The sequence below is a fragment of the Bactrocera neohumeralis genome, chromosome 2, assembly GCF_024586455.1.
Source record: "Bactrocera neohumeralis isolate Rockhampton chromosome 2, APGP_CSIRO_Bneo_wtdbg2-racon-allhic-juicebox.fasta_v2, whole genome shotgun sequence".
Classification (NCBI taxonomy): Eukaryota; Metazoa; Arthropoda; class Insecta; order Diptera; family Tephritidae; genus Bactrocera; species Bactrocera neohumeralis.
In genome coordinates, this window is record NC_065919.1 from 71,950,501 (window position 1) to 71,974,920 (window position 24,420).

Sequence of the window (24,420 nt, forward strand, 5' to 3'; positions counted from 1 at the left end):
AAATTTATTTTGGACTGATCTACGACCTCGATTCACCATATCATCGGTAAGCACTGGTCCTAGATGGAGCTTAATCACCAAAACTTTAATTAAGTTCACCGATGCACTGTTGCCGAGTCGAAAGTTATAAAAACTAATCGCGCTTTAATCTTCGCGATCCACTTTTTAGCTGAGATGAATATTTTAAGTTACTGTAAACAGCACAAATAACGGTCGTATATTAAAACGTTTTGAGTATGTGTAACATCAAAAATATCAAAATTTACGTCAAAGTTATGTGTTGCCAGATTGTAGCACTAGTGTTGCCAAATCACGAAATATAAAGGCAACCTACGGATTATGCACTCTTCAGTTAAAATTTCTTCCATAGAACGATAGTTGTGCTTTCCAACATTCCACTTAGCTCTTATTGTTACCGCTTAGATCTGTATTCCGAGGCTTACATATTCATTTCCTGTACACAGTATATTAAGTTTGCCACAAAGTTTATTCACAGATCGGAGAGCCTCTAAAGTATACTTATGTATACATATACATATGTATGTTTGTATAAGGTCAGCGTGACGAGCTGCTATACGCAAATTAGTCCCTAAGTTTTTGAGATGTCGGTCTGAATTTTCGCAAACATTCTTTTTTTCCAAGAAGATGCTCACTTGTCGAAATCGCCGATATCGGACTACTAGAGGATACAGCTGCCATACAAGTCAAGCGGTCAAAATGAAGGTAAAGATAATTTCTTACGCGTTTATGCCATAAAGAATGGACTAAAGTAGGGTGTTAAAGTTTCGGTGCAGCCGAAATTAACGTTTTTCGTTTTTATTTGTTGTAATGGGTAGATCATTACTAAATTATTACGATAAAGAAATGGACAAACAAACAATCTTCTTCACATTTTTCATTGTTCGGGTTTCATATAACCGAACCGCTACCAATACTCATTGCATCCTAATAATAATTATAGAATACATACATATATATACCAAATACATACACATGTTTGCGATGGAAACGCATTTCTTTTCTACTAAAAATAAATTTCATATTAATTCTACAAATAGAAAGCGTGTGCTACTAAAATGCTGAGACAAAATCACTTACCAAAAGTCAATGTGCTCCGCAACTATTTCGATTTTCCATTTTCGCTGCGAGCGCACACCATAATTATCATTATTGCGACCGTCAACGCCATCATTAGCATTGCGTTGTCGCGCGCTGTCATTTTCCTTGGCGTCTGACATTTTTGTCGCATTCATTGTCACTGCCAACATGGACGATTTCCCAACGACGAGTCGAGCGACGGTTGCACCAGAGCGCTGCTGCTGTTGCAATAAAATGTCATTTCTGTTTTTCACATAAATTGCCGTTTATGTGAGTTTAGAGTGGCGAATGGGTGCAAATGCTCAAAAACAGACGCGACGCGACGCGACGGAAGCACGCGTTGGGCGACCCCTACACGACTGCCTGGTGCTGCTGGGTAATGTCAGTGTAGGGCTTGGTTGTGAGGATGACGATGATGATGGTGGTGCTAGTGATGGTGATGTTGGTGGTGGTGTGTGTATTAATTAGCCATACGTGCATAGAAACAAATTAAAATCCCTAACAGGCGGCACACAAATCCCCCTTCACTCATTACAGTGTGAGCTGACTTTCAAACAAAAAATAAAATAAATCGCCGAGCAAAAAAGAAACAGTCGCCAGCATTGCTTGCATTTCCATTTCAACAGCTGTTTTCACTGCTGTTGTGGCAATTTGCAACTGATAGCCGTGCGCATGTGCACCTACTCGACTTCATTCATTCATTCGTTTATGAGAGCATGTGTGTGTGTGTGTGAGCAGGCAAATTCAAGTGCCACAATGCAGTTGCACATTTATTGCAACGCGTGATTTTGCGTTTTTGCGGATTTTGCACTTTCTGGCTTCATAGAAAGCGTATTCTTTGACTTGGCAAGCGCATTCTTCCTGCTGTTGCTGAGACAAACACACACACACACCAGGGAGGCGGTCAGAAGGTATAGAAAAACATATGCACACACATTGTATTGAACTATCTCTACATTTATCACTATGCGGTTGTTTTTGTTGTTGCATTGCCAGCACAGCATTTCAATGGCACAGTCGGGCGTCAGCCAAATGCATTCGCAGCTTACTCACTGCGTTCAGATGTGGCGTAAAACCATGAATGATCTTTTTTGTCATCGATTTACACTAGTGCACTCATACATACATACATACACACGCATACGAATGTATGCAATCGTAATGAAGACAGCGTATCCGGAAGGCGCTGAAAGCCCCAACTGTGCGCCAGCGGCACGTACTATGCAGTGCAGGCACACACACACACATAAACACTTACATACATATGTATCTATTAGACTGCACTGAATCTATTTATATGGTCATTACTTGTTTAGCAATCTGCAAAAGTTGTGATCTATTTTATTTGAACTGCGCTCAAAACAAACTTTCGTACAGTGCTGGCCATGAATATATGTATGTAAGTAAATATGTGATGATATTTATGGAACTAAAAAAAATTGATTTTTTTTAACTTTCTATAGGTTACATCTTTAGACATAACATACTAAATGGTATTTGAGTTACAGCCTTTAAAAGTCCAGCAGTCCAATCAATTTCAGGCGAACTTTAATTTGTTGTATGGGAGATATGTGTTATAGTTTTCCGATCTTGCCGCTATGTATTAAATTTAATTTGAATATCTCAAAAACTGACAAACACATTTTTATGATCCCTATATAATTTCACTTTAAAAATCACTGGCTCGAAACCGGCCTTAGACCCATAGTCTTTTGTCCAAAGTTGTTCACAATTATTCGTAGAACATTTCCCGCTTACGCGTTTTTCTCCTTCTTTTAGCTCCCTGTAAATCGCTCCAATGTAACGGGTGATCCAATTAGAGGTAATAACCTTTTTTTTTAAATGATCACGCGTGAGTTGTGTCAAGCTGTCATATTCGGCCTACTCAACGTACTATTCGCAACACCCCATCTTGAGACCCAGCATTCATTATAGGATAATATAGGTGGTCCTGCACACAGTAAAGAAAATTTATAAACCGTAGCTGAGAGTGTATACGAGGACCATAGAGAGTCGAAACAGCTTGTGCAAGAACTGAAGCCGCTACACTTCCCCAAGTGACATCGTTTCGATCTGTGAGCTTTTCAACATTTCCAAGAAGATCGTACGTTTTTTTCAAGATTCAAGATATGTAATTTTATCTAAAAAAACAACGGTTTGGTGTGGTTTGGAATCATGGGTGAGAACTTAACCGTCAATGGCGACCGTTAACGCGCTATGATAACCGACTATTTGATGCCTGAAATTGAAGCTCGTGATCTCGGCGACATTTCGTTTCAACAATGGATTTCGCATGGATTTATTGAGAGAACACTTCGGTGAGCAGATAATTTAATGTTTTGGGCCGGTTCATTGGCCAACAAGATCGTGTGATACAACACCGTAAGACTTTTCCTATGGGGATATGTAAAGTTTGAAGCTTATGCGGACAATTCCGTTTCGATTCAGGCCTTGGAGCAAAACATCACACGTGTCATTCGCCAGTTATCAGTCGAAATGTTCTAACGAGTCATCGAAAACTGAACCCAACGGATGGACCATATGAGACGTAAAACCCAGAAGGAAGCGTCGGAGAACCTATAAAGTATATATAGTACATATATAAATGATCAGTATGTTGAGCTGAGTCGATTTAGCCATGTCCGTCTGTCTGTATGTCCGTCCGTCCGTCTGTCTGTATATATATGAACTAGTCCCTCAGTTTTTAAGATATCGTTTTGAAATTTTGCAAACGTCATTTCCTCTTCAAGAAGCTGCTCATTTGTCGGAACGGCCGATATCGGACCACTATAACATATAGCTGACCTACAGACTGAACGATCGGAATCAAGTTCTTGTATGGAAAACTTTCACATTTGACAAGATATATTCACGAAATTTGGTGTGAATTATTTTCTAAAGCAACAATGTAATCTCCGAAGAAATTGTTCAGATCGGCTCACTATAGCATACAGCTGCCATACAAACCGAACGATCGGAATCAAGGGATTGTATGGAAAACTTTCGCATTTAACGTGGTATCTACAGAAAATTTGACATGGATTACTAATGACATGGTTATAATATAATCTCCGAAAAAATTGTGCAGATCGGATGACTATAGCATATAGCTTCCATACAAGCTGGACACATAGTTACTAAATGAAATACACCTGTGAAGCGTATATTAGCTTCGGTGCAGCCGAAGTTAACGTTTTTTCTTGTTTTTAATATCATTTCACCTGAAAATTTTATTTTTATGTTGAAAAAAAATCCCGAAAATTTAAGCCCTTAGTTTTGCTTTTAAGTGCTTTCTTTCTGATTTTTCACGTTTTTCACATACTTTTGAAACAATTGTGTAAACAACTGATATTATCGAAAATATTTCAAATGAAAAGTTGTAGGAAATTAAATTTCGGACAATAAAGGTCTGAACGCTCATGTCATAAAAGTGCTTTGTTTCAGAGATATAAGCGATTAACGAGATCGTACGAGACTTTTTTTGTAGAGCATTCAATTTTCAAAATAAAACTTTGAAACGGTATACATATTTATCAAGTAGGTAGTTGGAAGCGAGATATGAATTTTTATAACTGATAATAAAAAAATAATAGAAAACTGTAAGGCGGTGTATCTTTCCGTTATAATTAAGTGCTGATACTTGGACAGAATTGCTTAGAGGTGTCTGAGGTGCATTTTTTCAGAGTACTAAGTGAAAAAAAATATTCGTTCGATAGAAATTTGATTTAAAGAGGAGTTAGTTATCACTTGCCTGAACAGCAACAAATATCAGCTGAGTGATAAAGAATTGCAACAACTTATAAAAATAATATAATTTTCTAGTTTTGCATATCACAAATAACGACTAAAAGATTCAAAAAAATATTTCTAGCTATCAGCAAATAAGAACCGATACCTACCTACATATGTACATATGTATGTACATATCTACAACCATAAATCGGTATCCATGCATGTTTTTACATATTTCTATGAATGCAAATCCACACCTCAATAAAAACATTTCAATTTTTTTGCTCATTCACTGCAAACGAACGAAAGGTGAAATTTCATTGTTCATGCAAAGTGAATGAACAAAGGGCCAAAGTGAAAGGAGTGCAGAGGATAAAGGAAATATCCTGCTAAATTGCAACAACATGAACATATTGGATCGGCAACAATTGCGCAGTGCGTGTGTCAGCAGCCAATTTACTTGTCTGCCAATTTGCCTGTGCGTCTTTTCTTTGTTGAATTTTGCGCCAGGACGCTACATTTTGGCGCGAGGGTTAAGCACAACGGGGAAGAGTGCTAACTGCGCGGTGCTGGTGCAATGACGACGCTGATTGGAATGCGCGCACTATCTACCTGGCGCGCATTAAGGGTGCAAGCAGGGTGGCTAAGCATTAACCAAGTAGGGTGTGTGTGGCATGGTAAGTAGACGATTGTGAATTTAAAGATATACATATGTATAATACGTATAGAACTGTTAATATATGTATATTATTTTAATTTTAGTCATAAGTACATAACAGTACATGCATACAAGTATGTACAATGTCTATCCATTGAATGGACGATGTGTTATACTTTTCTGAAAGCTTGACCTTGAGTCGCTTTTCAACCCAATGATATTCTATTGATTTTTGTGTACAAATTTCGTCATAATTCGCACCTCTAACTGTTAAAAAAAGCAACCGTTCATTCAAACACTCACCTGTAGCAGCTAATTTCTACTTATTTCCGGCAGCGATTGCGCCTTCTCCGATACAAATAATGAGCATTTATAAATAAACAAAATGCTATCAAGCACACCGCATATTCATAAAGCATGCGAAATCACGTGAGTGAGTGGCCACAACAAACCGCGTAAGCGCAAAAAACGCTTACCAAAAAAGCCGACAAAACGAAACCGGCGCACGAAAGAAAGCGTTGCCATGCCATATGTGCTAAATTATATGTAAATACAAACTCACTTATATACAAACAAACATACGAGTATGTGAAATGTAAATAAAGCGCCGCTACCGGATAATTGGCGAAAGAACAGAGGAAAACAAAAAACATTTTTTATGAGTTTGCAAATTTTTATAAGGCAACAAAAAAGCGTATATCGTGCTTGTACTCGTGCAAAAAATGCGAAATGCGCGATCAAAACAAAGGCGGCATTGTTGTTTACAAAGTTTACCCTAACGTTGAAGTTGCATGGCAAACATCGCACGCCGCAAAAATTGTTGTCACAACAAGTTGCGTCAACATGTCGCATGCAACATGTACGGATAGAGTCGTTGTTCTTATCTCGCTTACACACACAACTTTCCTCAGCGCAAAGAAGGGTTGCATTTCAGCGCAGTTACTCACTTTGCTAAGAGCGTAAATGTCGGGTGTGGTGTGTATACGGAGCACGTAGAAAGCGAAAACCGGCATATCGTATTTTTTCGCTGCGGCAGAGCTTGTGAAGAGACGATTACGACATGAAACTCTTCTTACTTCGATCGCTAACATGCATTAACACAGTTAGTTACGATGAAACTTATAAGAGAATTTGCATCAAAAAATGGTATATCAAAGCGATCTGACAGAAAAGAGAAAGAAGATGAGAATACTTCGTTAAATACATTGTAATTTGATTACAATTATTACTTCACCTTTCTTATAAGAGTATTCACACCGAAGAAGCGTAAACCAAAGTGCTTTAAAATAAAAAAAAAAGAAAAAGAAACTTCATACTATTTCTATAGCATAGTGTCGCCTATTGGTTTCACAATGAGAGATCATAGAACAATGAGAAGGTGCGAATCGAAGTTTGTATGATGCTCGATTGAACGACTAACAGAGCTGAAAAACTTCAACAGGCAATCCATTAATTGTTCTACGTTCTCTGAATGAGCCTCCTAAAGGCCTAGGTTCGTCGTTGGGCATTCATTTTACTCATCTAATTTGGTGCCAGTATTATTGCAAGATATTCAGTAACCAAAAATTATATTTTTGTATATAAATATTTAAAGAAAAGCATTTTTAAATACGATAACATCAGTTGCTCTGCGCATTTATACATGTATTTATGTACATCGATGTGTTGCTTAAAATCAAGCGCTTAAGCGATTTTGTTGAGATATTGATTTAATTGCAAATGCTTAAGACAATTGGTTTTGAAGTACAATAGCGACATTTTTTCATACGCAGCAAATTCTCCTGTAACTCATAATTCCACAGAGCACAAAAAAATTAAAAAATAAAAATTCTAATTTTGTCATCTAGCAAAATCTCTAAATTTATTATTTTCATTTGGTGAATTTTACTCAACTTACTTGCTTTTCGCGTTTCCATGCAACCCTGCAAGTGCGCTGAATCGTATTAGCGCGTGAACGAGATGACTGCTTGTAGCTCGGAATACAACATGTTGAAATGGTTTCTTGGGATGAATTCGCCTCGATATGGTTTGAGTGGTCGCCATTGTTCTGGCAATAGGAATATAATTTTTCATTCGTTGTTGAACCGTTTTCGGGTGAAGTGTGTTGCTCAAATTTACTCTCGCAACTTTAAACGCATATATATATATATGTGTGTGTATAACATATCTGTGAGTGCGTGTGTCTTTCATATACTATTTTACAAATCGCCAATTATAGCAATTGTGGTAAAATTAGTATAACTACAATTACAGTTAGAACCACCAAGTGTTTAGTAGCGATTATAACTAGTAATAGCGGCAAACATTGTAGGCACAACAACAACAACGACATAAAAACGCAATTAAATGCAGTGAAAATTCCAATTTTATTGTGAGATTTTTTCGCAGCAAGTGGAAAGTGTGAAAAGCTAACTATTGCAAGAGTACGAGCAAAGATAAAGAAAAAATATATAATAATTAAATTTTGAAACGATTTTTGTGCATGTTTTATCAACGTTATTATACGGAAAGTGAGAAAATCGTGTGTAAAGCAATAAACGAAATGGCACCCCGCCAAGTTCATCCAATACTGTATTACAGTAATAAAAGCGCTAGGACACGTCCAGAGCGTCCGACTGGCGGTGTGCGTAGAAACCTCTTCGGTCCACCCGATCAAAATGAAATGGCGCGTAATTTCGACATTGAAAATGCCCGTCAACTGAAACGTTTGAATAATTATAAAATCATTGGTACAATTGAGCCAAGTAGTAATGTACGACCGCTACCCGAACTTATTGCCAAGGAAGTGGAGGAGGCGTGTAAAAAAGAAAATAAAAAAATCGAAAATGAAACTGAAAATGATAAGCCTGAACAAAAAAAGCGTAGTGACGACGATGATGATGCGTTGACCATGCGGCAGAGGCAGATTGAGAAAACACCAACGCTCCACACCGTACGTGCCAACACCAAAACGGCCAACGAAGCGGCACGTTACAAACCCTACACTACGCAAACGCTAATAACTGGTAAGTTGTATTCTAAAAATTACTTCCAAAAAGCAAACAAATTTGCAAAAAAAATTCGTATTCATTTTGTGTCGTATGTACCGATTTTTTTTTTTATTAAATTGCTGTTGATTATATGGCAACTCTGCAAACACCTGATTTATTGCCATTTCCTTTTACTTGTCTTGTGCACAGGGACTTCCTTGCAAGGACGCGCGAAGTGCACAGTATTTAGCTCCGATTAGACTTGACGCTGGCTGCTTGTTAAGCAAATATGTATGTATGTATGTATGTTTAGCGCAAATTTTCCCATTTCAACCCTTGTTACGCAACAAAAGATGTAGTGTTGCCACGACAGTACTTTAGTAGGAGCAGATTTTAATTTTTTATACTAAATTTCTTCAAAAATGTCTTCCAAGAGATTTATTTTTGGATTTTTTTTTATTAAATATGGATGTCTATATTTTTTCTGATTTAAATTTATGATAAATATAGCAGGAAATTATTATGTAATGCGTTTTATGATTTTATGCATTTTACAACAAAACAATTTTTGGGTAGAAAAAAAGTATACACAAAAAAAAAACAAAAATCAAACAACATACATATGTATGTACATACATAAAAATAATTCAAATTCATAATTCGAAAAAATTTTAATGAAACTAAAATCGATATTGAAATCAATTTTGTAATTCAAATTCATAATTTAAAATATTTTAATAAAACTAAAATCGATTTAGAAATCAATTTGGTACATTAGGGCTACTGAAAATAATATACATATTTACATGCATGTAAGAAATCAACAAATTCTGGTAGCCGAAATGGTATTTCACTTTTAGCGCCAAATTTCATGCTACATAAGTATATACATACATACATACATATACACATGTATATGTAAATTTCCATTCGTATATGTCTACATACATACATACATACATACTTATGTTTGTAATGTACTTGGTGATAGATCAATCTCTTTGGCAGTTTACTTGCACTGCACTCGATAAAATTTCATTTGCCGCAAGGTGCACTCACTGAGATTGCATTTATGGGCACATATACAATGTACTAGGATCCTCACATAGCTACCTACCTGGCATATGTATGTATGTATGTATGTTTGTAGGTCCCTTGCATTTTCTTTTGGGCGCTAAAAATCGCATTTGTATGCGACAAGTTGTGCTACCTTTGTGCGTTCAGGTGTCCTCCTTTCATTTTCAAATACAAAACGCGCACATACAAACACACAAACGTAAATATTTTGTTGGTGCACCCATATACGACATACATAAGTAGCATACATATGTATTTTTGTATTTGCCGCTCCTTTCATGCCACTTGGCGATTGGAGTAAGATTGTGAAATACTTCTGTGTCCGAATGCAAACGCACATGTCTCCGTTGATGTTTGGTTTTCGCGCCCGAATTTTTTCCCGCCTTAAAATCTTGCCGGACATCGCTCAGCCTTTCTACAACCACATGCATGTGTGTATATCTGTGTGTGTGTGTAGTTCTTTAAAACGCCGCCACAACACTTGGCGCGCGTACGCACTTATCCGAAGATTTTGTCAATAAGACATTTTTGGCGCGCCTTTATAGCGCAAACAAACTATCGAGAGAAGTGCAAGCATATTACACACCATACAAACATACAAGTGTACTATTGTATACATGTTTGTTTGTATAAAGCGACAGCATGGCAAATGATTTTGTCACATTCTACTTGTCAGAGTATTCGCTATGCTATGCATATTTTCTTTACGTTTATTATTAATTTCTTTAGTTTTGTTTTGCTCGCCGCCGTTGCCAATTTTATAGAGCGTGTTGAGTGGTCATGCCGCTTATGTTCAGTTGAATGTATGCAGGTATGTATAGTGTGTAATATGCGTGTGAATCAATTAATGTACAAACATAAATGTACCGATTAGCGGTTTAAAAATAAGTATTGCTTCGTATTATCGACTGATTACACTATTGATTTGTTTAAGAAGAACCATAAAAGTTAGAAAATAATTATATTCCTTAAATAATTTTTGGATTTATTGAAAAAGCTAAAACTAAAATAACTATTTTCAAATAAATTTTGGTTTTTCAAATTTAAAAACAAAATCTTAAAATTTTGAAACAGCAAAAAATAAAATTACATATTTGAAAAAGTGAAAAATTTTGATTTTTCAAAACTTTTAGATATTTTGTAAAAGCTAAAAAATATTTGAAAAAAGTTAAATTCTTAAAAAAAAAGTTTATGAAAAAATAGCTTTTCTTTGCAGTATTTGATACATATTTCTATAACAATTTTCATCTGTACATTTTGGCAAATTAAAATTAACCCTGGACGGGCATCGTTATTTTGCTGCTGTTTGCTAAACTTGAATATTATTAGTCGAATAGACTAACAAAACACGTCCAGGGTTAAAATCTTACAATAATTGATAGATAGAAATGATCTAGTGATCCACTTGTAGGAGTTAATGGGTATCTCTCCAATTGAGATCAATCGATTTTGGGTTATTCCAACCTAACCTAATCTAATAAAGCGGCTTCTTATAACTAACTGTTGTCTGAAAATAAAAAAAATAATAATCAAATCTTATTTATGCTATAATTGATTTTTTCTGGACCATCTAAAAAAAAAAAGACTTTTTGTTAAACTTTTTGTAAATATATACATACATATATGTACATACATATGTACATACATATATGGTTATAGGTCATAATGTAAGGACTCTGGTTAAAATTCAGATTCATAGATTCATGATAAATAAAATACAACTTTTTTGTGGCCGAAATTACATTTTCGAGTGGCTAAAAAAATCGAAATTTTTAATCGAAAATCTTAATGCTTCGATCAAAAATCTATAAATTATCTCGATCATTATAGCCGTTTCGAAGACATTTTCCTTAGCTACTCGGAATATAGTGTTTCGAAAAAGACCGCATTGTTATACATATATTTGTTTGTATAGTAGCTGAAACTGAAACAGTATTATTTTTTATTACACAATATTTTTCGAAATTTATAGCTGCCGCAGTTGAAACTATCAACAAAATTTTCAAATTGGCGCGAAATAGTTTTTCAAATGGGTAGGCTTATATTTAAAGGCGAATGGCCGAATGAATTGTATCTAACAAATTAATATACATATGTATAATAAAATATACATACATACATATCTATAATAAAAACAAATCTCATTTTTCCAACTCTCATATGGACATGTAATAAAAAAATTTCCAGCAAAAGTACCAAAAGCATATAGTAAAAATGGAACTCTACTGGCTTTCTGCAGCCAAAGTCAATGGCAGAATATAAATTATGATTTTTTGAAGAATTTAATTTGCATTCTCGACGCCACATTCAATATAAAAAATATAAAGTTCATTCGATTTGAATGCAGTCAGCTCAGCAGCCGGCCGCGTACAGTTGACGCGCCAAATAATTCATTAATAAACACACACAAAGCGCACACACATACAGACATATGTACACATTTGTTTTATTACGAACACGACATCACTTGTATGCCCGCTGTTTGTCACAAAGATGCTACTGTTTTGGAAATCTGAAAATTATTGCCCGATCTGCTCTGCTCCACTGAGGCTGTCACTGCGCCCGCCATGTCACTACTCTCTCTATGTTTTTAAATGCGCACACACATATGTGCATATGTAAAGATACAAATATATTTAGTGTCACCAATCAACGCGCCCAATTTTTTGGCAATCTTTCAAAAAATAAAATAAAATAAGAGCAACCGAAATATTTGTATATAAAAATAAAAATAATAAAAAGCAATAAAAACTCGTAACGAATTAACGTCGAAAACAAAACAGAAACTGCAAAAAATACAAAAAACGAGTAAAAATACAAAAATAAAGTTACTTACTACCTGTTCGATGACTGCAAAAACAACAACACGAAGCCGACCAAGCAATAATATAACTTTCGTTCGTCGCGCTCAATCTTCGGAATGCTTCCAAAAATACATAAAATAACACGCAGCAAAGACGTAGCAAACACAAAACGAAAATTGTCAAATGAGCGCCAAAAATTATTTGTTTGCAATCGCAAGTCGCTCGTCGCGCACATGAAACGTAAATTTCACATTTGGCGTAAACAACTGACAATTCTTTAAAACATTTTCAGCATTATTTTTGGCGCTTTTCGGCTTAGCTGTGCCTTCCTTCTCGCCAGTCTATGTTGTTTGGTATAGTTGTTAGTTCTTCGTTTATAATCGGTCTTATCAGTTACTGTTTGGTAGACTTTCAATGGCGAATTTATCAGTGCCTTCGCGCCACTCCGTCTCTTTTTGGCTTTAAGTAGCATTGCATATTGTTATTGCTTTTTCATATTTTCATTAACGCGGAATTTATCAGTATAGCTTAAATAAATACATGTTAGTATACTATATATGTACATATATTTGCATGTAAAATCGTAAACAACATATGTATGTATGCATGTGTTTGCTTATAATTTCAACTCTCTCTCTCAATTAAGACGAAAGTATCGATGCTCATTGAGGTTTCGTTAATGCGTACTTCAATACTTGTATATGATACCGACGGTTAATATTTCATGAGATTTTTGGGAATTAAAAAAAATCTATATCAATTGTTTTAAAATTTTATGAGTATATTTATACTTTTATATAGTAAAATTTTTGCAGAAAAAAATTAAATATTTTTTATATTATATTTTTCCATATTATTCCAATTTACAGAATGCTTGAGTGGAAAGGCAAACATAAAAAAAATAGAAGAAAAACCTATTAAACTTGACTGAAAATCTGGAGTAAAATTCTAAAGATATAACTTATCGAAATATGAAAAACTCGATTTATTATTATTTTTTTAATTTTAAGATTTTCGAAATTTTTTTATATATATAATACCATTTGTATTCAAAATCGAAAGAGTTTCAAACATTTTCAAAAATACTAAAATAATTTTTTTGTAAACATTTATCGAGATCAGCAGCGTTGCAAATAATGCATTAAATATAATAATTTATTTGGAATATTTATTCTTTTTATTTTAGAATACCGAAAATCTTAATTAATTCGAAAAAATAATTTAATTATAATTAATATGCTTAATTTTAATAATAATAAATTAAAAAAATAATTTTTAATTCCAAATGCTGGATTGAAAAAAAAATTTAATCCAAAATACATGATTAAAATAAAAAAAATATGTCTCAAAAATAGGTTTGAAAAAACTGTTGATCGCAAGAATATAATTAAGAATAAATTATTTTAGAATTTAGATTTTTTTTGCATTTTACTGCATTGTGTTCTACCATTTTGAACTAAAGCTCGTGCAGCGTCATCACACTCTAGATCGCTGGTCGGCAAAATAACACATTTAACCGACTTACTATTTGTTTTAACAATTTTTTATACTGATTTGGGGTTTAAAAATTTAATTTTTACTTTTGAATTAAAAAATAAACGTTTCTATTTTTAATTCAAAAATTTTTTAATAAAAAAATTCGCAAGCTTGTTCCACATATTGGAGCATAAATATTAAATTATAGTCAAATAAATAGTGAAATAAATTTAATATTAAGGGTCTAATATGTCGAACAAGGTTGAAAATTTTTTGAATTCAAAAGTTTTCGATTAAAAATAGAAACATTTATTTTTTAATTCAAAAGTAAAAACTTAATTTTTAATCCCAAAGTATAAAGGATTTGATGACCGAAAAAAATAATTTTTTTGACACTCTGTGAGCAATTTTGCATAGGCCAAGGGTGCAGAAAAAATTTAATAAATTTCTATTTTAATTCAAATTTTATGTTTGTTGTACAAAATGTATTAATAGATTAGGCAAAATGATTATTTTATTTTAATACATTTTTTTTAAATTTAAAATAAAAAATAAATTACTAGAATATTTATATTATTTTTTTAGGTTTTTTTGCAAAATTTTAATACATTGTTTTACATTTTGAGCTAATTGCATACAGAGGTAAATCACTGGATATGTGGCAAAATAAACATTTAACAGACTTACTATTATTTTAAAATTTAAACTTAAGTATTTTGGGGTTTAAAAAATTAAAATTTTTTCAATGGAATTGCAAAAAAAAAAAAACAGTTTCTATTTTTAATTCAAAAATTTTTTTATACAAAAATTCGCAAGCTTGTTCCACATATTGGAGCATAAATATTAAATTATAGTCAAATAAATAGTGAAATAAATTTAATATTAAGGGTCTAATATGTCGAACAAGGTTGAAAATTTTTTGAATTCAAAAGTTTTCGATTAAAAATAGAAACATTAATTTTTTTCAATTCTTTAGTAAAAACTTAATTTTTAATCCCAAAGTATTTTTTGATGAAAAAAATAAATTTTTTTGACACAATGCAGACACAAAGCTTTTTGTACGCAGACCAAACTCCAAGGAGTATTTAATTTTATATAAAATTTAATAAATTTTTAACAGTACATTTCTAAACTCGTAAAAAAGAAAACAAAGAACAAAAAATTACTTTAGCAACAAAAAATGTATGTATTGTATGCATATGTATATATGTATATATATTGATATTAATTGTGGTAGTATTTATTGTAAGTTTGCATAGAATTACCCAATTCTGCTTTTTTCTACCTTTTTATTGTGTGTACATATACATACATACATACTTATGTACTTGTGTATAGTATATTCAATCAGCGGCCTTTACATGCGATGGGGCAAATCTCGTCACTGTTTTTGATACGACTGCGAACAGCCAAACTGTACTACCGCTATCGTCGCCACAGTCAGTCAGCGAGTTATTGAGCCAGCTTGTTTATCTCTTGCTGCGCCGCATGTGTGTGTACGTATGTATGCTGCATATGCATATGTAATGGCGTGTGTGTATATGCGTCTAAAGCTATACAAATACATATATGTACATATGTGCGTGCGTATGTGTGTATATGCGAGATACTTTGCTACGTCAGTCCATCTAGCAAACAAATTTCATAAAGAGAAAATATCCAAAACAAAAATCGAATGATCGTCACAAATTTTTTACAATTAAAGATTTTTTATTTTTATTTTATAGAGTGGCATTTTATTTGTGGTAATCTTTAGTTGAGTAAAATTTTAATGATAAATATTTTGCAGTGCTTGTATTTTACATTTCCACCTTTGTGCTGTAAGTGATTTTATAATAAGAAAGCACAAGCTGCCATAAAGGTAACATTTCGGTTTTCACGCGCACACAGAGCGCAGAGTGACGACCGAGAGAGCGCAAACATAAGCGTGGAGAGCGTTCATAAAATATTCAAACGGTGCAATGGGTTCATGCGCGTATATTTTACTCGATTTTTTCATGTGTATTCATTCGTTCTTGCTGTTATTTCTACAATTTTGTTATTATGCATATGCTTACATACAAACATACATATACAAATTAGATTTAAATCGTGTTATTTGTTCGGCTTTTGTACACTTTTCGTCATCGTTCTGCAGTTGCATGCATTTATTAGACAATAGTGAGGTATGGCACAGCGAGCGCCTATGTCTGTGGTGACGGTGACGGCGACGGCGGCAGAGGTAGCCGCACCCACAATACTACATATAGCCGCCAGTCGTACTGTGAGTGGTGTAGGTATCATCAGACTCCACCACGTCTGTCGCCCAGCACATACTGCGCAACAACTTAACTTTCATACATACACACATGTACATATTTGCTGGTTGCGTATATGTGTGTGTGTGTATCTGTGAGCACTTCGGGTATTGCGTTCGCTTGAAGTCTTCGACCAACAAAACAAAGCGAGCAGAAAAGCGAAAAGCGAAGTGCGCACGGAAATTGAAAAATATAACAACTCCCCACTTTGCTTGCGTTCACAGTGTTGCCATATGATGCGGTTTTGTAAAGGCAGCGTTAAATTCTTTGCGTAATAAGTGCGAAACTACAGTGTTTGCTGTCTTTGAAAATGAAATGAAATGCCAAATCTGCTGTAAACTAAACAAAAATATATGCTGCTAAAAATAACTCTAACAAATACATACAAACATACTCATACATACTTACATACATGTAAACCTATCTATAATATACATATGTACGTATGTGGAGATGCCCGCTTTCGCTTACACCTGCTACGCATCTATTTATTTGTCTCTAGCTACTAGAGCAAGTGCGTATTGTTGTTGTACGAAAACGTGATTTTTTGGCGGGAAATATCATCTGCAGCCGACAATACGCACTATATGTAGATCAAACGCACACGCGCACACACACATTGACACACATATTTATTTTTACGCACACAAAATTTACGAGTTGCTTCATACATGTTCGTTGGCCCGCTACGCATCTCGTACGCATCGCTCACCCTTTCGACAACACACATTTTCACTCTCGCATGCTCTCCTCCCTCATATTTGTTATTGTTGTTGTGTTTTTGTTTTTTCACAACTGGCACTTGTATCGGTCATCTACATATGTATGTTGTTGTTTTGTATTTGTATCTTGTTTACTTTATAATTCTCTCCACTTACTGTTTCTCCAATTTGAACGGCCTTCGGTCCATTTCTGTAGCTTGATATTTACGATTTTTTTCGTATGCGAAGGCAGTCAAGGCGATACGCAGAATTGGCTTTTATGCGTGCAGACTTTGCGGCCTGTTGTTGACGCGAGTCTGTGGGTGTACGACTTGCCGTTGGAGCTCGCTTGACCCAGTAGGAACTCGTGGACTTTTGAAAATGGTTTTCATTTTCATTGAAATTGTTACCTTCTTTTTTTTTCAAAAGTGAAAGAGAAACAAGCTTAAATGCTTAAATAAACTATAATAATAAAAGAACACAATTCAGTGAACTTTTAGTTTCTTTTGATATGTGCCAAAAGGGGTATAGAAGTTATGAACTGGTGCTCAGTCCCTTTATGTTTGAAGTCTCGATCTGAAATTTGACACACACTTTTGTTTTTGGCGAGATATCATCGCGGAATTTGGCATGACTTATTACATAAGGCATCAGTGCAATCTCCGAGAAATTGTTCAGATCGGACCACTGCAACATATAGCTGGCATACAAACTGATCGATTAAAATCAAGTACTTTTAAGGAAAACTTTTTTATTTGTCATATTATGTTTACGGAATTTGGCATGGATTATTGTCCAAGCCAACGCCACAATCTCTGAATATCAAGTTCTTCTATTAAAACGTTTTTATTTCCGAAGGGTAAAGCTTCGGTCCAACTGGAGTTAATGCTTTTTAGTCTAAGTTTTAAATTTATTCTACACTTTTGATGTCCTATAGCCTCTCTTCCTTTACAATTTCAACCATCAACTTGTAAATTAAGTAGTTTGAAAGAAATAGCATCGTGGAGTTTCCAAAAAATTTTATATTGTTTAACTCCATTAGTTTATTATTTCTAAAACCAATTCGGTCTGTTTTCAGTAGAAAGAAATATTCCACAACTTTGTCAACAAAGATTTTAGTTAAAGTTTCTACTTTATTCCCTTCTTGTTTATTGCGTAGACACCGCTTACGCGGTTATAAGCGAGTTTACAACCGTGGATGTTGTTTCCCTCTTTTCATTGGGCGTGTTTTCCAGGGAGCGGATATCAAACCCAGCGCTCAACCCTGGGCAGGGATTATTCGCGTTCTCAGTTTAGCTTGCCTTCAAACGGCTGTTTTTTGGCTACCCAGAGGATACTTCGTATAAGACCGGAAATCGTGAGCTGTTTGAGCCATATGTAAAAGAATCGTTTCGGGCCACTACCAAGTAAATGGTGCGCAGAGAACCTTTCTCACTTGCGTGAACTTCTACACATGGCTCCATCCTTATGCCCTAGGGCTCCATAAAAATACTATAGGTAGTCATTATTTCTCCAACTTATTTTTTTTCCTACAGGGAAATACGTGAAATCGCAGTGTGTGTGCAATGCAAATTCGTTTCAGGTGTTCATATATATTGTATAATTGTTAGTAGGTTTGGCGCACTGTTAAACGCTTGACACCAGTCGAACTGCAGGGATATTACATCTCTTGTGCCATTTCCGGTTTGTTCCATACACATATGTATGTACATATGTACATACTGGTTTGGGGTTATGATTAGAAAGCAAATCAAAATGAGAAAAAGTGAATAAAGCACCACACACAACAACAACGAATAAACAATTTTACATTTGGCAGTGCAGTTGTAGCAATTTTTTGTTCGCGATCTGGTAGATTAATCGCCCGCGGACCGGCCGTTTTTACCTTGGAGCCCACCACAAAAACCCATTTTCAAGTGCGTACGCCTTTTCCTTTATTACGCACGGCCAATCGATAAATATACATATACATATATAGTATATACAAATATAAATTGTGGTTCCTCATGTGCACAAACAAAATGCCAACTGCCGCGATACGAGTACGACAGTAGCGATAGCAGCGCATACTTAACCTACAAGTTGAGCATTTCACTGTTATTATTATTATTATGATTTTTTTGTGGTTTGTTTTGATTTTGGTTTCTAAATTTCTTGCTTTTTTTTTGTGTGTCAATTCATTTTACCCCATTTGCTGTGCAACTTTCGTAAATATTTATAAAACGTAAAAGCGTGTGGTCGGCGAGCGCCAACGTCTCACGAGTGACCACAATATTGACGCTTACGACGGTGTCAACCATGACCCGCTGGTGTGCTGATAAGTAGTGATGTCTCATAGTTTTCTTTGTTTGTACATATGTACATACATATTTGTGCAGAGATTACACATTTTTATAGAAAGAAAGCGGCGAAAGAAAGCAGCTCAACGCCAGTGCCAATGCGTTGAGTCGCGACGCGTTTATTATGTTGACTTTAATCCACCATTTTTTGTCATGTTTGGTTTTTTTGTTGTGTGCAGCTTAAAGCGGTTGTTATTATTTGGCCCGCCATTTTGTTGTTTTAACTTCAGCTTTGTTTATAACTTATAACTGTAAATAAGGAAAAAAAGCAGCAAAAATAGTTTTGTATTGTATTGGCTTCAGCGCTGTCATCAACGGCTTAGCGTCTTTTGTCTGTTTGGTTTGTTTTTTGAAACGTCTGCCTTTCGTGTTTGGTATAGCGCGCTGCTGACGCTCAGGCGGCGACCAAACCTGGTTTATTTACCTTCATGCCAACACGTTCAGCAGCATGCCTTGGCCGAAACTACAATGCATATACACATGTGCATATTTATGTGTGTTTGAGTTTATGGCCAAGCGTCGTACTGACTCTTTGACTCTGCCACTAATCACTTAGTCGCTTGTTTTGTGGTTTGACTGATTGTCTGAGTGGCAGTTTGCCTTCGCTGGCCAAGTGTGCAGTGCTTAGCCTTTTAAGTGTGTCCCAGTTATGAGCTCACTCGCTGATTGGCTGTTTTCAAATATTTTGTCTGTTTTGTTTGGGTCGAAATAATGGTGAAAACTTGCATGCGCGACTTTTCGCTTATGTGTCTGGTTATTAGTTAGTTGAGAGCTTTTTGTTTACTTTTATATTATTTTTTCGCTTATCTTATTTTTTTTTTGTAACATTTCATATAATATGGAATGTGTTGAATTATAGTAATTAGTTTGTGTAGCAAATGTGCAGTTTCGAAAGTATTCCAGCTGCTGCAAACGTCATGCTTAATTAAAATGAAAAGTGTGCAGCAGTTACGAAAAAATCTAAGGCGAGTGAAAATTAGTTGGCAGTTATACATATGTATATTGGTTTTTATATTTTCATGTGCCACAGCAGTTTAGATTTGCACTTGAAAGTGTGAAAGTAAAAAATTTTCTTCGTTGTGGTTAATTTAAGCGTAATCTAAAATTATTATAACCCAATAATAAATTTTTACCGGAAAAATTATATTTATGTGCCTGATAAACCTGCTGATGCCCGTCAGCACTTAATTTATAATTGATTTCCAATTTGTTCTTAACAGCTTAACAAATTTTTTGAACAAAGTTTTTATTTTGACTGGGTCTATAATTAGTTACGATCAAAAGTATGACTAATTGTAGTTGCTGTTTCTTTTTAATGGCGATTTTTGGTTGGAAAGTTTTTATGTGAAGTATATAAATATTATTATTATTTTTTTTCTATTTTTTTATTTTTATTTTTTTATTTAAAAAATTAATTATGTAATTTTAAAAATTTTAATTATTTATTTAATTTTTTTAATTTAATTTTTTTGCTTGTATTTCTATATAATTTAAAAAATTAAAAATTAAATTTTTTGTTGTACAAATTCCAATTCCCGAAGACACCATATAAATTTTTATGTGAATTTTTCGTAATTCGTTAGATAAAATTTACTGCTTAAACATATAAATATTAGTATTTTTTTTTAATTTTTTGAATATTTTGTTTTTTTATTTTTTAATATATTTTTTATTTAAAAAATTAATTAATTATTTAATTTTAAGAATTTTAATTAATTATTTAATTTTTTTAATTTAATTTTTTTGCTTGTATTTCTATATAATTTAAAAAATTAAAAATTAAATTTTTTGTTGTACAAATTCCAATTCCCGAAGACACCATATAAATTTTGCCTATTGGTAATCACTTATGTATGTATGTACATATGTACGAGTATTAGCTACCAAGCATTTACTCGTATTATCAATTCTGTGCAAGATTAGAGCAGCAGTTCGTGCGCTTCCACCAAATGCAATCTACTTGGCTTCATCGAGCGATCGATAATTGCACTCTTTCTATTAGCTTATTACAAATATCAATATTTGCGTGTGTGTGTGCATATGAGCATGCGTGTTTGTGTGTGTGTTGATTACGTGTTGGCATTATATGCATTTCGATTTCACTCGAGTTCGTCATTATCAGCAGCTGGCACAATGATATGCATTTTATTGCCATTTCTTCGTCGCAGGTAATGTGACATGTTTGTATTTGTTGTTGTATGTCAAGCGATCATATGAATGCTATTTGTGCTGTGCGCGTTTACTGCTTGAGACAAATTGATAAGCGCTTACATTCGGATGCGTGTGAATGGACTTACTATTCTGAAGGTCATTCGCCATTTGCCATTTGCCGATCGCGGCGTCTCGTCGAAGAAGTTGGCAGTGTAAAGCTGCAATATAGTACAAACAAAAACTGCATTGATGAATAATCAACTAATCAACAGCAATCATAAATGTACTAATTTTTTATTTCTCTGCTAAATGCATATGCACTGATCGTTTTCTTTCTCTCTCTCTCTCTTTCTCTCTTTTTTAGATGTGATGCCGAAGCGAAAAGCCATACCACCGCCTTAGATGCTGATAAATAAAGTTTTTGATGGATGTGATAATGCGGGTTATGTACTAAGCGTTTGCTGCTGCAGCTGACGGGGAGAGCACATTGATTTGACTACTGTGAAAATTTAAACAAAAACAAAAACACAAAATGATAATTACACACCAGGCGCTTATGAGCTGCGTGCAGCTTGAGACGCCAATTGCCAAATTAGTGAAATTCATAAGAAGCGATTTTTTTTTTATTTAATTTTTTAATTATTGATTTTTTTCTAATTAATTTTTTTAATTAAAAATTTTTTAAGTTGTTTTTTTTTATTTTTTAATAGTTTTTTTTATTAAAAATTATTTGTAATTTTTTTTTAAGTTTTTAAAATATTTAAACAAATTTGAAAAAATATATCAAAAAAATTTAAAAATAAATTTTAATAAAATTATTAACAAAAAAATTTTTAATTATTCTTATTATTAAACAATTTAAAATAATTTTATTTTTATGTTTTTTTATATTTTTTTTTATTAAACTTTATTTTTACATTTTTTTTGATATATTTTTTAAATAATTTAAAATTTTTTCTATTAATTTTTTATTATTTAGTTTTTAATTATATTTTTTTGTGTGAAAGATCTACTCTCGTTGCTGCTAAAAAAAGTCAAAGTGGCGTGGCGTGTTAAGTTTAAAAAATATATACATACTTATATATGTAGTATATGAAGCAGCGAAATTGTATGTAGAGTGGCTGGCCAGTGCAATTTTATATTTTTTTATTTTTTTTTTAATTTATTTTATTTGACGAGCATTTAAGTTTTCACTACTCCCCATATCATCACGTCAATCGTTCAACTTGTTGGCCTGTGTTAATAACCAAAACATTCATACAAAAAAAAAAGAAACAAAAACAAAAAACTTTGGAATGATCTCAATTTAGCAATGTTGTAGTGTGTGTATAAGAGTATTATTTTTCCTCTTTATAAAAAAAGAAATATATATAAAATTACCAAAAAACATAACACACATTACATAATATAAAAACTAATTATTTTAATTGAATGTACATCGAATTTGTATTTTTAATGTGAGTTGAAAATGATTACAAAATTTTTAAACAAATTAAATTAATTATTTTAATTTACGCACATTTCAACAATTCATAGAACTACAAAAGCAAGCAAAACTACAACTCAAGCAAAAAATAATAACAAAAAAATTTACTAAAAAGTATAAAAATAAATTAAATGTGTAAAAATATTCAACAAACAATTTTGTAAGCAAATTAAAAAAAAAAAAAATATGTAATAAAAACTGCACCGTTAGGAGTTATGGTTAAATGCATGCAAAAGTTGATTTTAAGAAATTTCAAAAAAAAAATGCATATAAAGTGCTAAAAGACTAAAATCATGCTTTGAAGAAAAAATCTAAAATTTTATGCAAAACAAAAAATAATTAGAAAAAATTAAAATGTTTTTTATTAAAAAAAAATAAAATTTTTATAATTATAAAGAAAATAAAATTTGTGCTTGTTATATAACCATAATCTCTCGCTGGCGCAGTGGCATTTGTTGGTGTTGTATTGAATGCACTGAAGCATATGCGCAAAGGCAATAGTCGAAAGTAGTGAGTTTTAACTTTTAAATACAAAAGCAAAGAGCAACAACAGTAACCATAACAATAACGGAACCAATCTTTGCAACCTTTTCTAGCAACTTATTTGATTATGTAATTGTAATTTATTTGGTTTGCTGCTAGTGCATTTTAAGCATTTCGAACTCTTCAATTCCCTCATTCATTTTATGATCGATCAATTATAAATACTGTTTTAGTTCTTTAGTGACAATTTTTTTCGCTTAAGATATACATATATATATATATTTAATTAAATTTAATTTTAAATTGTTTTATTTAATTTTTAAAAATAATAAAAATATTTTTGTTTTGTTGATTTGTACATAGTAGATACAACAAACTATGCTATGTAGTAGTATTAGTATGTAGAATGTGTGTTTTGTGTATGCACTTGAGCTGATCGTTTGTGCTTCAGTGTTTTGTGCAAGTGAAACCCAGTAAACAGCTTACAACTGTAGATATTCTTATGTATGTAAATTATGAAGAAACAAAAATAATATATAATTGTAATTATTTGATTATCAGTGTGAGAAAAATTGTAAAAATTACTTAAGCGTATAATTGTAATAAAAAAGTATATCAAAATAGTTTTTGTTATTGGCAAATGAACAATTTAATAAAATATATACTTGAAAGAAAAATTAAGTTTCACAACTGGTCGTTTTGATTTCGAACAAAAAATGGCATAAAGCCACGCTTCACAGGTGGGAATAAAAAGATTTTAACTTGATCACGAACGGCAGAACATATGTACATATATTTTTCTAATAATATATACATCCAAAAAGCAAGTAAGAACGTATTGGATATGCGGAACATGCAATATTACACAATGTCTATCGAAGAATAAAACATGGTTCCAAGGGTATCATAGAGTTGGCAGCAGCTGTGCTGGTCTATAATGTGAACCACACGAATTTTCTAAATTAAAGCTGTCATTGCTGTCTCAAAAGTTTTTTTGTAATTTTTACGTAATATTATAAAATAAATTTGATTGTAACGAAAAAAAATTTTCTTGCCGCTCAAGGTGTAGATCATTTCTGAAATCTTTGTCGCTCAAAGAGGTATAGGGTCTCCGAAGTTTCCCTTTGGGTGTTATAAACTTAGTGTCCT

The 24,420-nt window shown here is 33.2% G+C and overlaps 1 protein-coding gene across 1 annotated transcript; it reads left to right on the forward strand.

Annotated features, from left to right (window-relative positions):
• Nucleotides 1-7,547: 7,547 nt before the first annotated feature.
• On the forward strand, nt 7,548-23,952 carry LOC126751602 (uncharacterized). Its single transcript, XM_050462006.1, has 2 exons — nt 7,548-8,493; nt 21,667-23,952. The coding sequence occupies exons 1-2, from the start codon at nt 7,971-7,973 to the stop codon at nt 21,702-21,704; spliced, it is 561 nt and encodes a 186-aa protein (XP_050317963.1). The 5' UTR covers nt 7,548-7,970; the 3' UTR covers nt 21,705-23,952.
• The last annotated feature ends 468 nt before the right edge of the window (nt 23,953-24,420 follow it).

What these genes read in the sequence shown, in the direction of transcription:
- LOC126751602 (XM_050462006.1), top strand. Translation starts at nt 7,971, where the DNA reads ATGTTTTATCAACGTTATTATACGGAAAGTGAGAAAATCGTGTGTAAA. An exon ending in TACGCAAACGCTAATAACTG is followed by an intron (nt 8,494 to 21,666) that starts GTAAGTTGTATT and finishes TCTCTTTTTTAG; the next exon opens with ATGTGATGCCGAAGCGAAAA.